Source organism: Heterocephalus glaber, unplaced genomic scaffold (assembly GCF_053883595.1).
Source record: "Heterocephalus glaber isolate CG9 unplaced genomic scaffold, H.glaber_assembly_v1.0 deba00000281, whole genome shotgun sequence".
Lineage (NCBI taxonomy): Eukaryota > Metazoa > Chordata > Mammalia > Rodentia > Bathyergidae > Heterocephalus > Heterocephalus glaber.
Window position 1 is genome coordinate 7,400,532 of NW_028258139.1, and position 15,121 is coordinate 7,415,652.

A 15,121-nucleotide genomic window follows, 5' to 3' on the forward strand; every position below is an offset into this window, starting at 1 on the left:
ATTGCCACTCCTGAGTATGGTGTCACCTTCTAATGCAAAATACAAGGGTAGGAGAATGATTTCTTCCCCAGTAGTGATCAGTTTTCCTACTTTGCAAATAATTGTTTGCTGAAACTTTTTTAGAAAAGATCCTTCGGTCATTTCTCACAAAAAATATGAAATGATAGTACTACCTGCTGAGGGTCTCATGGAATTTTAAATAGAAATATTTTAGTATTGCTATAGAGGAACATTGTATCCTTTTACACTTTCTTACCTGCAGGAGTATACCATTGATCCTGACTGGCGTTTCCGAAGTACTGTTCTTACACCAATGTTTATTGAGACCCAGGCCTCCCCAAGTGCTCTGCAGACCCGCACCCAGGAAGACTCCCTCCCAGCTCAAGGGCCAAAGGCTGGGCAAGTAAGGGCCACTCAACAGCAATATGATTTCACACCCACACAAACTGCAGGTAACCAGCAACTAGACACTCTGACCTTTGCAAACAAAGTCTGTTATAGCAAGAACCTTGACCTTCTGTGAGAGAAGTAAAGTGATAATAGCAAAAATATCTTAAGGACCACAAGAAAGATGTGTTAATCAAAAGAGAAAAAGATTGAGGTTCCTAGAACACTCAGATCCTCTGGAGGAGGGGGGAAATAGGGAGCTGTAATTCATTGTGTACAGAGCTTTAGTTTTGCAAGAGGAAAAGGGTTCTGGAGATGGATGGTAATAATGTGAATGAACTTACTGGCACTGAACCATAGGCTCAAAAATGGTTTAAATGCAAAATGTTACATATATCTTACCACATTTTTTTAAAAAGAAGAAAAAAGGATTACTTTTTGACTAGGAAAACAGGGATGATTTCAGTATATGTGTATTCAGTATATGTAGTATGTTGAGTATATATATGTTTAGTTTTGCACAAAAAAAACACTTCTTAGTGCATCAGATTTGAAGTATTCAAAAGCAAAGTCAAACTAGATCAAACTCATTTACTATGTTTATAGTGTACTAAATTGTTTTTTCTCAAATGCCTGATTCCTTTGATCTGCCTGGTATTAATTGTAGAATAATATACTAATCGTTTTATACATATATAAACACTTCAATTTTTTTTTTTTTTTTTTGGTACCAGAGATCAAACTCTGGACCTTGCACTTGCGAAGCAGGCAGCGGAACCACTGAGCTAAATCCCTGGCCCTTCAATATCTTAACACTTTATATATTTCTCACATTCTGTTGTTTCTAGAAGTAGGACCGATTTCCAGTTAAAATGGAGATTCTGTAATACTAGCATTAGGAATGATGGGACCTTAGCACCTTAGAGTAGATATCAAGCAGAGCATTCCTTTCATAATCACAGAGGCCAGAGGGAGTAGAACACTGAGGCTCAGGTGTCTGGTCTATCTTGGGCCATCCACTGGGATTCTGACAGAACCTCTGTCCAGTGTTGCAGGGGATCAAGGAAGTCTCACTGCCCTGTGCAGCTGTGCTATGTGATGCTCCGCATCCTTACTGTTCTTATCCTATCTTTTGCAGAAGAAAGAAGCTCATTTAATTGGCTGACTGGGAGCAGTATTGACCCCCTGGCTGATTATACGATCTCCTCGTCGTCAACTGATTCTTTGTCTTCTTCCCTCCTCTTTGCCCACAAGAGAAGTGAAAGGTCCCAGAGAGTACCCTGGAAGTCAGTGGGATCTAATTTTGGGGAAAAAAGGCTGAGCCTGCCTGGGGATGAGGTGGATAACAAAGTGAAAGGTAGTAAGTAATTTGCTGAAACACATTTAAAATAACCTATTCTCCAATTAAGTACATTAAAACTCAGTGCAGTAAATGTCTGGGCACCTGCCATGTTGAAAACATTTTTTTTTTAGGTCTTTCTGAAAAACTATTTAAAAAAATCAGTTTCAGAAATAGTGTCAGAAAAACTATTAAGAAAAACTATGAAAAAAATTCATTTAGTGACTTTCTGGAATATTAGGGTAGATAAGCCAATAAATTTCTGATTGTCAGGTAGGGTAGAACTAGCAAACCAAGTCCCACAGGTGAGAGAGAGTAAATCTTGGTGGAGAATGGAGAAAGAATCCAGAAAGACTGGCTGGAGGAGGGGCCGTTGAGAGAAACCTGGGAGCCTGGGATACAGGAAAGGAGAGAATAAAAAGGATGAAGATGAAGAAGTATGCAGTTTATTTGGGAGATGGAAGGGACTCAGAGCAGTTCAGTGAATGTCTACAGAGAGCCAACTCCATGCCAAGACCCCACGCTGACCTTTCACCCTGGCCTCCTGCTGCCCTCACTCCATTCCTAAGCCCATCCGGCCCCACCCACCATCCTTGTTGCATCTTTGTTTCTCCATAGCTGAGCTAGGAGTCACTGAGGTAGTTACAGCTCTGCTGTTCTTCCACTTCTGGAATTGCTCAGCTGTCTGCTCTGCTGCTCCCTGTAGGTTTGTCTTTAAGAAAGCATTAAATAAGCGTTACATTAAAAAGTGGAGATGAGCACATACTTTGACTTTAGGGGATCTGGAAGGAGTTGAAGCCAGTTACCCATGTTGAATTGGGCTGTCAGTAACCAAACCTGCTTCATGTTCTTCAGGCACAAACAACCGGGCAGAAATACTAAGATTACGCAGACGATTTTTAAAGAACCAAGAAAAACTCAGTTTGATTTATGCCAAAAAAGGCATTGTTGAACAAAAACGAGAGAAGGTCTGTATCATTTTCACAAATTTGATTGGTCAGAAACACCTATTTTGTATGTAAGATACGTACAGCTAGTTCCAGTATTGGTATACAAACCACGATTGCAGAAGCAGCACTGTGTGAATTAAGATTAGTTATGAACTGTGGTATCCTCTGACAGCTCTGGCTAGGAACGATACCCATGGCTCCCAGCGGGAATGTTTGTCCTCCTCCATCTGTGGTCTGCCTGGCTCGTGGACTGCCTGGGCCATACTCTGCCTCTTCTCTCCACTGCCCACCACAGCTCAACTTCCCCTCCCCTCTGGAGATCAGCTTTCTCCATGGGTAGACACAGGATCATCAGTGTCCCTCGAATTTGTACTGTAGAGCTGGGAAGGGTTTGGCCTCTCTACCTTAAGGCCAGAGCCTTGGAGAGGGAGTCACAACTCACTTTGGTATGTGGCTTGTAGCCATTGTGAAAGGCCATGGGACAGCAAGGGGATAGCCCAAAGAAGAGGTAGACAAGGCTGCTAGACAGTCCAGATCCGTCTCATGAAAGCTATGATTGGAGACATTAGTATGGCATGAATTGATAGTTATACATTTCTCAAAATGTAGAAATAAAGAATTTGTTAGCTACAGCTTCGATTTTCTTATAAATCAGAAACTGTGACAAAATTTCCAAGAATATTGGCATAGATTGTGAACTAAAACCCTATCATTGTTCTAATCCATTGTAAATCTTCAGTTAACTTCCAAATCTGAATATAAAGTGGATGAATAGTTTCTCTGAATCTTTTTTGGGGAGAAAGTGTACTTTTCCACTTGCTCTTACTGTGTAAATAATTACGATTATTCTTTTAAACTAGAGACCAAAATCAGGGCATGTTCAGGACCATTCCTACTCTGTTGCTTCCTCAGAGAAGTAGCTCTAGGCTCCTGATTAGACCTGAAACCCAACAATTATGGCCTAACGAAAATAGCAATATTTGGTCATCAGAAGGAAGAGAAACCAGGATTGCTAGACAGAAGTCAGAGGAAGAGATTTTGGCCTAATGTAAAGAAGAATTTTGTAGCAGTTGATCAATGTAGGGTGTTCTGCTGCGTGTGCATTCCCTCTGACACAAGCATTTAGGTGTGAACCTGCTGACCAGTAATTAGGAACAGTACAGTCAGATGTCAAAAGGCCATGTTTGTGCTCATGTGCTCATTGAACAGATATGTCTGAAGCATTGCACTCTATGCCAAGTGCTGTGCTAGGTGCTAGCAATGTGAACATTAGCATAATAAAAGTCCTCATGGAGCCTAATCCAGTGTATGTGACAGCCAAAAAGACAAGCTGACACTATAACACTTGTACTTTCAGAAATAAACCAAGTGATGAGCACATCTAGGAAAGACCTGAGTTATGAGAGGTAGTGGTGGAAAACCTCTCTGGAGAGAGAATACAGAGATGGGAACCGAATGATGAGAGACAAAATGAAGACAGATATTCTAGACTGGGATTGTCAGGTGCCCGCTGCTCTGCCTGGTGGGAGTCTGCAGGGACTGAAGGGCACGAGTGTGCGCAGTAGGAGCATCATTCTCAGCCTTGAAGCCAAGGCTTACTCTTATGGGAATTCAAAAGAAACTACAGCTCTCTGATATATGTTTTCAAAAAATTTCAAATCAAATTTTCTTATTTTGTGAATATTCAGATTATTTTTTAATGGATATTTTTAAAACCCTTTCATTGCTCATCTGCCATTATAATTTTATTGTGGATTTATCATTTACTGTAGACTGATAAGTCACAGTGACTAACCAGTGAATAAAAATTAACCATCACTTCACCTTTATGTTAAAGGTAGATTCTGGCAGTTTCATATCTTATACAATCTGATTTTCGTAAATAAGAATTCTAATGTGTCATTGTTGGTTCTGGTGATTATAGGAGATCAAGAGTGAGTTGAAAATGAAGCAAGACGCACAGATCATTTTGTATAGAAGTTACCGTCATGGAGACCTTCCTGACATCCAGATCCAGTACAGCAGCCTGATCACCCCTTTGCAGGCTGTGGCCCAGGTCCTCCCTAATTGCTGTGTTTTCTTTTCAAAGGTTAAAAGCTGTATTTGCAGCTCTAGAGGTCTACTCTTTATAAGAAAAAATGATTAAGGCCACACTATCATAAACAAGGTCCTAAACAGTAGACTTGTATTAAAGACTGTTCTATATCCAGCTCTGCCATTTCCTAGTTCCTGACTTAGTGTTATCTAGAACTGAGCCCTTAAGCTAGATGTCCATGTCAGGTCAGCTAAAGTGCTGAATGACAGAGTCACCATCTAAAAACAGAGAGTTAAGACCTATTTTTCTCATTCAATAATGTCAGAATGAAATATTGTATAAAAAATCATTATAAACTTTAAAGTGCTAATAAGCCACTTAAATCGTTGTATATAAAATGCTTTGAGAGTATCAGTGAAGTAACAGTTTATCAGTGAGGTCAGTATTCTTTTGTGATTTATTTAGTAACGGGATTAGAAAATAGAGCATTAGGAGGGAATGCATTTTTCTGACTGGTTCTTACTCCAAAGGTCTGATTAAGACTCTTTAACTTTTGGGTCAGGGATTTAGCTCAGTGGTTCTGCCACCTGCCTCGTAAGCAGAAGGACCCGAGTTCAGTCCCTGGTACCAAAAAAAAAAAAAAAAAAAGACTCTTAACTTTTATTGAAATGATTTTTAAAAACAAGTTATATATACACATATATATCTCTCTCATTATGCCATCTGCTAAATTATAACCCCTTATATTGTACTTGTTTCCACTCCTAATATTGATTATAATCATAGATTACATCTGCTTAGCCTTTTATTATGTTTTGCCTTTTAAGCTTTTTGTTTTCTCTGATTAGAGATTGACAAGAATTTGTAAAAATAGTATATAGTACATGAACCCATCATCAGCTTACCCCAGTGGAAACATCTTACATGACTGTGGCACAACATTAAGACCTAGGCATTGATACTGGTACAGCAGCATTACTACAATACAGATCTCGTTCAGGGTTATCATTTCCCCTGCAGTCATGTGGATATGCATGTGCGCCTCATCTCATGTACAGATTCTTGTACCTCATCATAATTTATCTCTTTTCTCACAAAGTGCCTTCTCATTCTCATTTTAGATCCTCCCAAAATCTTGCAACATTGAGGTAGTGATTAGATGCATCCTAGACAAAGGTTAAAGATGATCACAAAGGACAACATAGCAAAAGCCAAAGTTCTCACTGGATGTGGATCTCTCTCTCTCTCTCTCTCTCTCTCTCTCTCTCTCTCTCCCTCCCTCCCTCCCTCCCTCCCCCTCCCTCCCTCCCTCTCTCCCTCCCTCTCCCTCTCTCTCCCTCCCTCCCCCCTCCCTCCCTCTCCCCCTCTCTCCCTCCCTCCCCCCCTCCCCCTCTCCCCCTCTCCCCCTCTCCCCCTCTTCCCCTCTTTCCCTCTCCCTCACCTGGCACATGCTGGACAAGCATTCAACTACTAAACCACCTCTGGCCCTTTAAAAAATTTTTTTGAGTGGCCAATGTGGCAAGGTGCCTGCCAGGCAAGTACAAGGTCCTGAGTTTGCTCCCCCATACTGGGGGGTTGGGGGCCTGTATATATATATATATATTTTTATATATATATATTTATATATATATATTTTTATATATATATATATTTATATATATATATTTTTATATATATATATATATATTTTTTTTTTTTTTTTTTTTTGAGACAAAGTCTTGCTAAGTGGACCAGACAAGCCCCGAACTTTTGATCTTTCTGCCTTAGGATCCAAAGTAGCTGGGATTACATTCATAAGCCATCATGCCTGGCCAGACTCCTGTCTTTCTGTACTCTTATTATTCCCCAGTTCTCTAGTTCCCTGGTGACTCAACATTGCTGCTTCACAGTGATATAAACCCTTACTGTCCAGAGAGCCTTGTCTATGTTGGAGAGATCAATCATGTGTCAAGATGGGGACAAATTAGCAAATCTCTGAATAATAGGAGGCCTATATCTAAGTTAGTTTATCTCATTTGTGCTTGGAAAAAATAAAGATGATACATGTTGGGTTTTTATTTTTTGTTTTTTGGTTTTTGGTTTTTTTTGGTACTGGGGATCAAACTTGGGTCCTTGCACTTGCGCAGCAGGCGGTGAAACCACTGAGCTAAATCCCTGCCCCGTTACATGTTGTTTTGAAAAAGCAATACTACACATTTTTTCTATTCTTTAAAGAGACACTTTGCCTGATATTTCTAATATCAGTAATTTATTCATTTAACAAATATTCATTGTGGGGTGCCTCCTATATGCCAGTGACTGCTGTTAAGTGCTAGAATACAGCAGTGGGCAAGACAGACGAGGCCCTCTAGCCTTCCTGGGGCTGTCTTTCTTCTTTGCAAGCTTTGCCTGTGTGAAGTAAAGGGGATCATGTAAACCAGCCATCACAGGATATGCTCACCAGCAGCTGCCTGATGTTGAGGATGATACTTTATCACTTCTGCAGTTGTCTTACCAGAGTAAGCGTTTAAGACTCTTTGAACAGGAAGGAATTTGCATATAGCACTTAGGCAGTGGCTGTACACATGGAAACCTACCAACCATGTGTTAAATGAAAAGACCAGGTTATCAGGGCTGGGGATTTAGCTCAGTGGTTCCGCCACCTGTCTTGCAAGCGCAAGGACCTGAGTTTAATCCCCGGTACCCAAAAAAAACAAAACCAAAAGAACAGGTTATCAGACAACCAATACCAAATAAAAAAATGTGCAGGTAAGTGAAAAACTAGTCAAAAGGTGGCAGTGATTATCTTTGTGTGCTTTAATTATGGATGATATTTAATTTAGTTACTCAGGATTTTTTTTTTTTTGGTACTGGGGATAGAACTTAGCACCTTGCACTTGCAAGGTAGGCAGCTGAACCACTGAGCTAAATCCCTGGCTCAACTCAGGATTTTTTGTTTGTTGGTTGGTTGGTTTGGTTTGCAGTATCTGGGATTGCACTCAAGGTCTTTAGAGTAAGCTACATCTTTGGCCCTCTTTTTTTAATTATTATTTTGAGACAGGGTCTTACCACGTCTTTAGGCCATATTTTCTAAAATTTCATTTACTGTAGTAACAATATAACTATAGCAAGACAAATACATTACTTAAATTAATAAACAATAAAGGATAAATCAGTTTTGTATGTCTTATTCATAGTTTTTATCAAACAAGGTAACTTGGTTTTTATTTATTCATGTATGCATGCCTTTATTAAACAAGTATAGTAGTGTATACCAGGAACTGTTTTTAGTACCAGTGTTATAAACACAAATGAAGGCTAATGTTCTTATGGAGTGTATGGAGGTTAAAGCAATAAACAGGCAATATGCTATTAGATAGAACTGAAACATAGGGTTTGATAGGTTTAACAGTTAAATGGTTGTGCTGGAACTTCAAAAATTTAAATTGGCATTTTATTTAAACTCATCACTTAATTATTCTAAGTTTTATTTATGATGGCTGTGCAGGGATAATACCTAAGAATCCAGTCTAGTCTCCAGGTTCTTCTAAGCACCTCACCAAACACTTGAAGTACGTTATTGTGGCTAGTCTTCACCTCAGCTCTGAAGCTTGTTCTGTTGACCCCAGTTTAAAGGTGAGGAATTGGGGTAACAGATTCAACTCAAGAGATAAGCTATGTGGTTACATATTGATCAGAGCAACTTTTAAGTTCATCACTCTGTTGAAGGTCTGTGCTTTCATAGCATATATCAAGCCATACATTTGGTTAAATTCCAAATATTCCCCTTGTGAAATACCCCTTAAAACTCCCTAAGCAGAATGTAGATGTGTAATGGATGTGTTTGCAACCATCTGTATGGTCAAGTAAAGCTCTGATAGAAATGGTGAGTTACAGCATTTTTATTTCAGATCCTAATTTGTCTTTGTTTTGAATTTTTTACAGAGAGACCCATTAATTGCAAAACAGCTCTTTAGCAGCTTGTTTTCTGGGATACTCAAAGAAATAGATAGATTTAAAACAGTGTCTGAAAAAAACAACATCATTCAAAAGTTGCTCGAAGACTTCAATCGTTTTCTTAACACCACTTTTTTGTTCTTTCCACCTTTTGTGTCTTGCATCCAGGTAAGAGTCTGTACACATTCTCCAGAAGCACACATTGTCTGCTTTTGTCATCATGTGGTTAATGTCATCATCACTTTGTTTCCTGAGTTGAAACTCTTGATGGGTACAAGGTATAACAGAGTGGATGTATTGTTTGGGTTACCTCTTCTCAAGTGGGCACGTGTAATTTATTTGACTTTTTTTTCCAAAACAAACCCTAACGTATATATAACAGAATAATCCAAAATTAAACTTAGTAGAAGTGTTTTATTTTGTAATATGTTAGTGCGTTTAGTGTTTTGATAAAACACTCATTTTGTTTAGTTATTTTTCCATATGTAGAATTTCACCAAATTCTTTCCTGCCTCCTGAGGTGTTGATCTAAGTGATGGGGCCACAACTATGAAGAGGCAAAATCTCTTTTCTCCCAGAACTTGCATTCTCCATGTGTAATAAAGAGTCCACAGACACGCACAGAAGGGACATTAGATAGCAGTGTGCCACAGTACTTGAGTAACACAGAAATATTAAAATAGTGTAGGGTCATAAAGAAGCAAGTAAATAGATGGCTTCTTGATCATGGCAGATGTATGTGCCTTTATAGATGATATTGGTCCTGATAAAATAATGGATTCTTCTAAAGTCAGTTATCTCACCAGACTATAGCCAAACAATTTGAAGAAATAGAAAAATCGATTGAAAAAGATTTGGAGAGTAAAGCTACTAGTTTCAAATTTTATGCTGTAGTAGTAGATAATGCTTATGGTTGAACTTGCCATTTTTATTAGAAATATTGGTAACAAATATAATGTCATTGAAGAAATGGCTTCTTTGTGCCATTTTTAAAAATACAACTCAGAATCTCTTTGTGTGAAATAGTAAAAAGTATGTTAAGGTAGTTTTCTTTGTCAACCTGTCTGGTATAGCTACTTGTGGTGCCCTAGTGATGGTTGGACTTATAAAGCTAACAGAAGACAGTGCATTTGCTGCTGGTAGTTCACGTTTGATGAAATACCACTGTATTATACATTTAAAAATTTATGCACGAAGGGCCAGGAATGTAGCTCAGTGGCACTGTGCCTGCCTGGCAAGCACAAGCTCTGGAGTTTGATCCTTGGTTCTGCCAAAAGAAAAAAAAAATTATGCATCAAAGCTTTAATAGGTAATATCATACAAATAGTCATCAAAGCTGTGAATTTCATTAGATCTAAGGGATTGAATCATCACTAGGAGTTCCTTGAAAGTATAAGTGCTAGGCAGGTGTGGTGATGCCCATAATTCAAGCACTCTGGGAGATTGAAGCAGAAGGATTGCAGCCTGTGCAGTTTAGTGACATCAAGACAGTGACTCCAAAAAAAAAAAAAATCATTAGGTATAGCTCAATGCAAAGGCCCTTGGTTTGACCCTCAAGTGCTGCACCCCACCAAAAAAGGTACAGATTATGGGAACATCACTTAACTTTTCTGAAGTAAGGTGGTTAGAGGTAAAATGCTGAAAATATTTTATTATTTACAAAGTGAAATCAAATTAATTATGGAATCAAAAGGAAAAATTGTGCCAGAACTTGAATATGAAAAGTGGCTTCAGATTTAGCATTTTTTGATGAGTTTGACTAATTTAAATGAATTAAACATGTATCTTCAAGGTGAAAATCAACTTAATCTGTGATATGTTTCAAACCATAACAACCTTCAAAATAAAATTTAAATTGGACCAGGAATTTAGCTCAGTGGTGCCTGCCTCACAAGCACAAGGTCCTGAGTTCGATCCCCGGTACAGAAAAACCTAAATGATGACAAGCTAATGCTATGACAAATAATTTTATGCATTTTGGTACATTGGCTACACAGTCCTATGAACAGCGAAAATAAACATTCTTGCTTTCCATTTTGATATGGGAATTTGAAAATAGGTTTCAAAATTTCCCCAAAATCATCATTTTTGTAGTATATTTGCAACTCCCTTCTCAGTCAACATAAATATATTACCTGCAAATTTTCAGATGGAATGTATAGAGTTTCATTAATTCAACTCAAAGAAAAATTTGATCATCACCGTTAGAGTTTTATAAGACCTGTCTTCTGAGGTACAAATATCCCTTGCTTCATGGACATGACTTATTCATGTCATCGTTTTTGGCAGTATCCACATTTGTGCACAACTTTGAAGCACATGAAGAGTAAAATCATATCACAAATATCTGATGAGCATCTTGAGAACTAAGAATTGCAACCACTTCCATCAAGCCAAACATTGATGCATTAGTTTCATAAAATGTCAAATATCCTGCTAGTTTTATGTGTATGTTGCCCTCTTTTCTCAAATATTATAATAAAAATAGTTTTACAAAGACTACTGTCTGGCACATAGGATGAACAAATCTTCAATTTCATGCCATCATGAATAACACTGCTTACTACAGTACCTGAAGCCTAGAAGATAGTCCATAAGTAATTATAGAATAAGAATTACTTAAAAATTAGGGATATATTTACATAAAGATGTTTTGAGCCAGGCATGGTAGTGCAAAACTTCAGTCCCAGCACTCTGAGAGCCTGAGCCAAGAGGATTCCAACTTGAAACCTAGCCTGGGAAACTTAGTGACTTAATGGAGACCCTGTCTCAAAATTAAAACATAAATAAATATGAAAAGGGCTGGGATGTAGGTAACTCAGTGTGAAGGCACTGGGGTAAAAAAAAAATTGTGTTTTCTTGTGAGTTTTCCTCTTTAAATTGGGGTTGCCTCAAAATCTCACATTTCAACTAAGACAAAGCCTTTCCTACATTGTTAGTTGAAATACGATTTTATTTGGATTTTCTTTCTTTGTAAGGGTGACAGACATTTTTGTTTGATTACTTTGGAGAGTTTACTTTCTTCCATGGCCACAGCTGGTATGTGGCACAGCTGTGAGGGGAGCAGGTGGGCCAGTGCACATGTGTCCAGGCCATCCTTCTAGTTTGTGCACAGAACCTTGTGCACATGCAGGCTGTTTCAGTGAAAGTGATGTCACACTGTTCATGTTTTTTGATGTTTATAATACTCTCAAATACAGACTTACAAAGTGAAGTCATTATAATAATTCCTGACTCCTTTATTCAAATATTACTAATAGCTCCTGGATGGAAGAAAGTGGGTTGTGTAGACTTAAGAGGGAGATGAATGCACCCCCTTTTGGGAGGTTGAATATGAAATCTTTTATTTCATCTGCTATTTTTAGCAAGTCAGGCTAAATATTCCTGGAAATTGCAATTGTTATTTAGATATATAGGGAGAGTATATATATATCTGCTTGTATACACACCCACATCTTTACATCTTCAGTCCTCATATTTTGCCAGTGTTTTTCTAGTTTTAAGTTAATTCCTGGGTTAGAAATATAAAAATAAATGATCATTTCCTCCTTTGAGCAAATTGAATATTAAAGGGAAATTTCTTAATAGAATTATGCAGAGAAAGAAGCCTTTGGTGATATAACTATGTCAAAACTTTCTTTTATGTTTGGTAAAAATGAATTAATCACTTCTGAGGACATGGTCTAAGTACCATATGCTAAACAGCTACATGTGTTTGTGGTTTCACAGGAGATCAGTTGCCAACACCCAGACTTGCTGAGCCTCCATCCGACCGCTGTCCGAACTGGCAGTCTGGCGAGTCTGCAGCAGCCTGGTGGCATCCGCCTGCTCGAAGAAGCCCTGCTCCACCTGGCACCTCCAGAGCTACCCACCAAACGAGTCCGGGGCAAGACCTGTCTCCCTCCTGACATCCTCCGGTGGATGGAACTTGCTAAGTAAGCTTGTGAGGAGCCATTCGGGAGAACAGTGAAATCCACCAAAGCAATGTAGAGAAAACGTAACTTCTTTTGGCAGGAAATTAACCAATAAAGTTGATGGCAACACTTTTGTAAAATTTTTTTAATTGTTTAGACTGAGCACCATTTTATAAGTCAAGAATAGTTGCCATTGGAGGAACATGTTGCTCAAGGAAAAATAATGTTACTTAAATGTGCTTATTTCTTTCAGAATACAGTTGTTTGAACATAGTATTATCCCCCAAGTTCAGCTTCCTGTAGTGTGTGGTTATAAATTATAGTTCCTAGTATTTTATGTTTTTTCCAGCTTTGCTAAACTGAAGAGGATGATTTATTATTTTCAACAGGACTCAAACTTTTAGAAACAGTTTAATCCAATTACTTTATTTGGGGAAAACAAATTCAATTTTGTAGTTTGCCATTGTGGATTATGTCTGATTTTTCTCTTACTATGGTTTTATCTTATAAAAGCCTATTCCTATTAGGTCACAGTTAAAATTTAATTTGAATAGTTTTAAAGTGATTTTTAAATTTTTTAAGTTCTGTGGAAAAATATAATAAAAGTAAAGGGAAGGGAATCCTTACCCTTTTTGCTCAATAGTCAATTCCTATCTTTCTTTGAGTACCATGATTGTGCCAGGCACTGGGGAAACTGAAATAATTTAGACAATGATCTAACTCACAAAATTCAGGAAATGTATGACTTTTATGCACAATTATCCAGAATATGAAATAAAATGAGGTGGGTACTAAGAGAGAATAACATAGTGCCAGGGTAATTCAGAGTGCCTCATAGTTGATTGGATTTTACCCAGGAACCATTTTATCTCAGTGATTCAGATGTACAAGTGACCAGCAAGAACCTTCTCCTATATGTAGTTTCAGGAAATGAGAAACCCCTATCATGACTGATTGCTAGGCAAATGGTTGCTAGGTAATGGCTAAAACTTTTGGTTTTGGTTTTGATGGGGGGGGCAGGGTCTCACTATGTCATTCAGGCTGACTTCGAACTCACTATGTAGCCCATGGTGGGCTCACACTTGCAGCCATCCTCCTGCCTTAGCCTCCCAAGTGCCCGGATTACAGGCATATGACACCATGCCCACCTTCTAAAGGCTTAAACTTTACACATTTGTTTCTAACTTTATTAAATACTTGCTCACATATTTGTGTGTAGTATTTTTGCATTCCTTGCAGATAGTATAATGAACCTAATTTAGCCTTTTATTGCTACTGTGGTCATCATATTGACTATGTTCTAATGAACATAATCCAGGTGCCTAGGGACCAGGGCAGGGTGTTCCCAGAAATCTCTTTTCTGTGTTTATGGAAAGTGTCTGTTCTCTTCTCCTCAGCTCTTGACTGTTCTACTTCCCACCTGTGTATCCTACCTCTGGTTTGTCACTTTTGACCTAGGATCAGGGCAATAACAGAGCCATATCTATCAGATTTTTATCTAAATTTGGAATCCATGGGCTCACAAATTCTGCAGAGTCCTTTTCCTTTTTTTTTTTTTTTTTTTTTTGGTTCTGGGGATCGAACTCAGGACCTTGCACTTGCGAGGCAGGCACCAGAACCACTGAGCTAAATCCCCGGCCCTGTAGAGCCCTTTTAATGGAACTACGGATTTATTATCCAGGAAGGGAACTGAAAGGCAAGGAGAACTGAGGAGGAAATAATCCTTGGCTGGCTCATCAGAAAACTGCAATTCTAGAAAGAGATGACATTTGGGTTGAGATTTGAAGATGCGAAAGAATTTTCTGGAAGGAAGGAAGGAGACTTAATAAACTAATTTGCTAATTTTCTGGAGGAGGACACAACTAATTTGATAATTTTGTGGAGGAGGATACTTGATAAGGTCAAGCCAGATTTTTGTTAAGGTGAAGAAGTAATGGATGTTCTAGCAAATATATGGCTACAAGGAAGTTACTTGGCTTTGGAATTGATACGGAACATGGATTTTTAAAAGATATCCTGTGATGAGAGTTGTTTATTTGCTTCTGAGTTTTTTAGTGCTAGGCAAGAATTTCAGTGGGTCAAATGGGACCTCAAATCCTAGTTCTTTGAGGTATCTCCATACTGATTTCCACAGTAGTTTCACCAGTCTACACTCCCACCAACAGTGGATCTGGGTTCCTTTTTCCCCACAGCCCCACCAGCATTTGTTATTGGTCAGTTGCACAATAGCAGCCATTTTTTCTGGGGTGAGGTGGAATCTCAGTATTGTTTTCATTTGCATCTCTCAAATGACTAGTGATGGTAAACATTTTTTTCCTATGTTTATTTGCTATTTCTACTTCTTTGTCTGAGAAATGTCTGTTCATTTCAAATGCCCATTTTTGGATTGGGTCTTTAAATTTGGGAGGTCTGATTTTTTTTTTTTAAGTTCTTTATATATGCTAGATAGTAGACCTTTATCTGAGGAACAGCTGGTAAAAATTTTTTCCCAAACTCTGTTGGTGGTTTCTCTTGCTGTGCAGAAGCTTTTTAATAAGAAGAGATACCACTTGTTGATTCT

At 38.3% G+C, this 15,121-nt stretch overlaps 1 protein-coding gene across 7 annotated transcripts in view; it reads left to right on the plus strand.

Moving 5' to 3' along the window:
* The window catches only part of Prkdc (protein kinase, DNA-activated, catalytic subunit), a 166,097-nt gene that overhangs the window by 103,980 nt on the left and 46,996 nt on the right, over positions 1-15,121 (plus strand). For 5 of the 7 annotated variants that reach the window (XM_021249006.2, XM_021248991.2, XM_021248992.2 and 2 more), the window contains 6 exons: positions 263-452; positions 1,526-1,747; positions 2,582-2,694; positions 4,601-4,732; positions 8,636-8,815; positions 12,377-12,582. In XM_021249006.2, the coding sequence (XP_021104665.2) occupies positions 263-452; positions 1,526-1,747; positions 2,582-2,694; positions 4,601-4,732; positions 8,636-8,815; positions 12,377-12,582 (1,043 nt within the window). The remainder of the gene's footprint in view (positions 1-262; positions 453-1,525; positions 1,748-2,581; positions 2,695-4,600; positions 4,733-8,635; positions 8,816-12,376; positions 12,583-15,121) is intronic. The other 2 variants (XM_021248994.2, XM_013068567.3) reach the window with 1 other exon arrangement.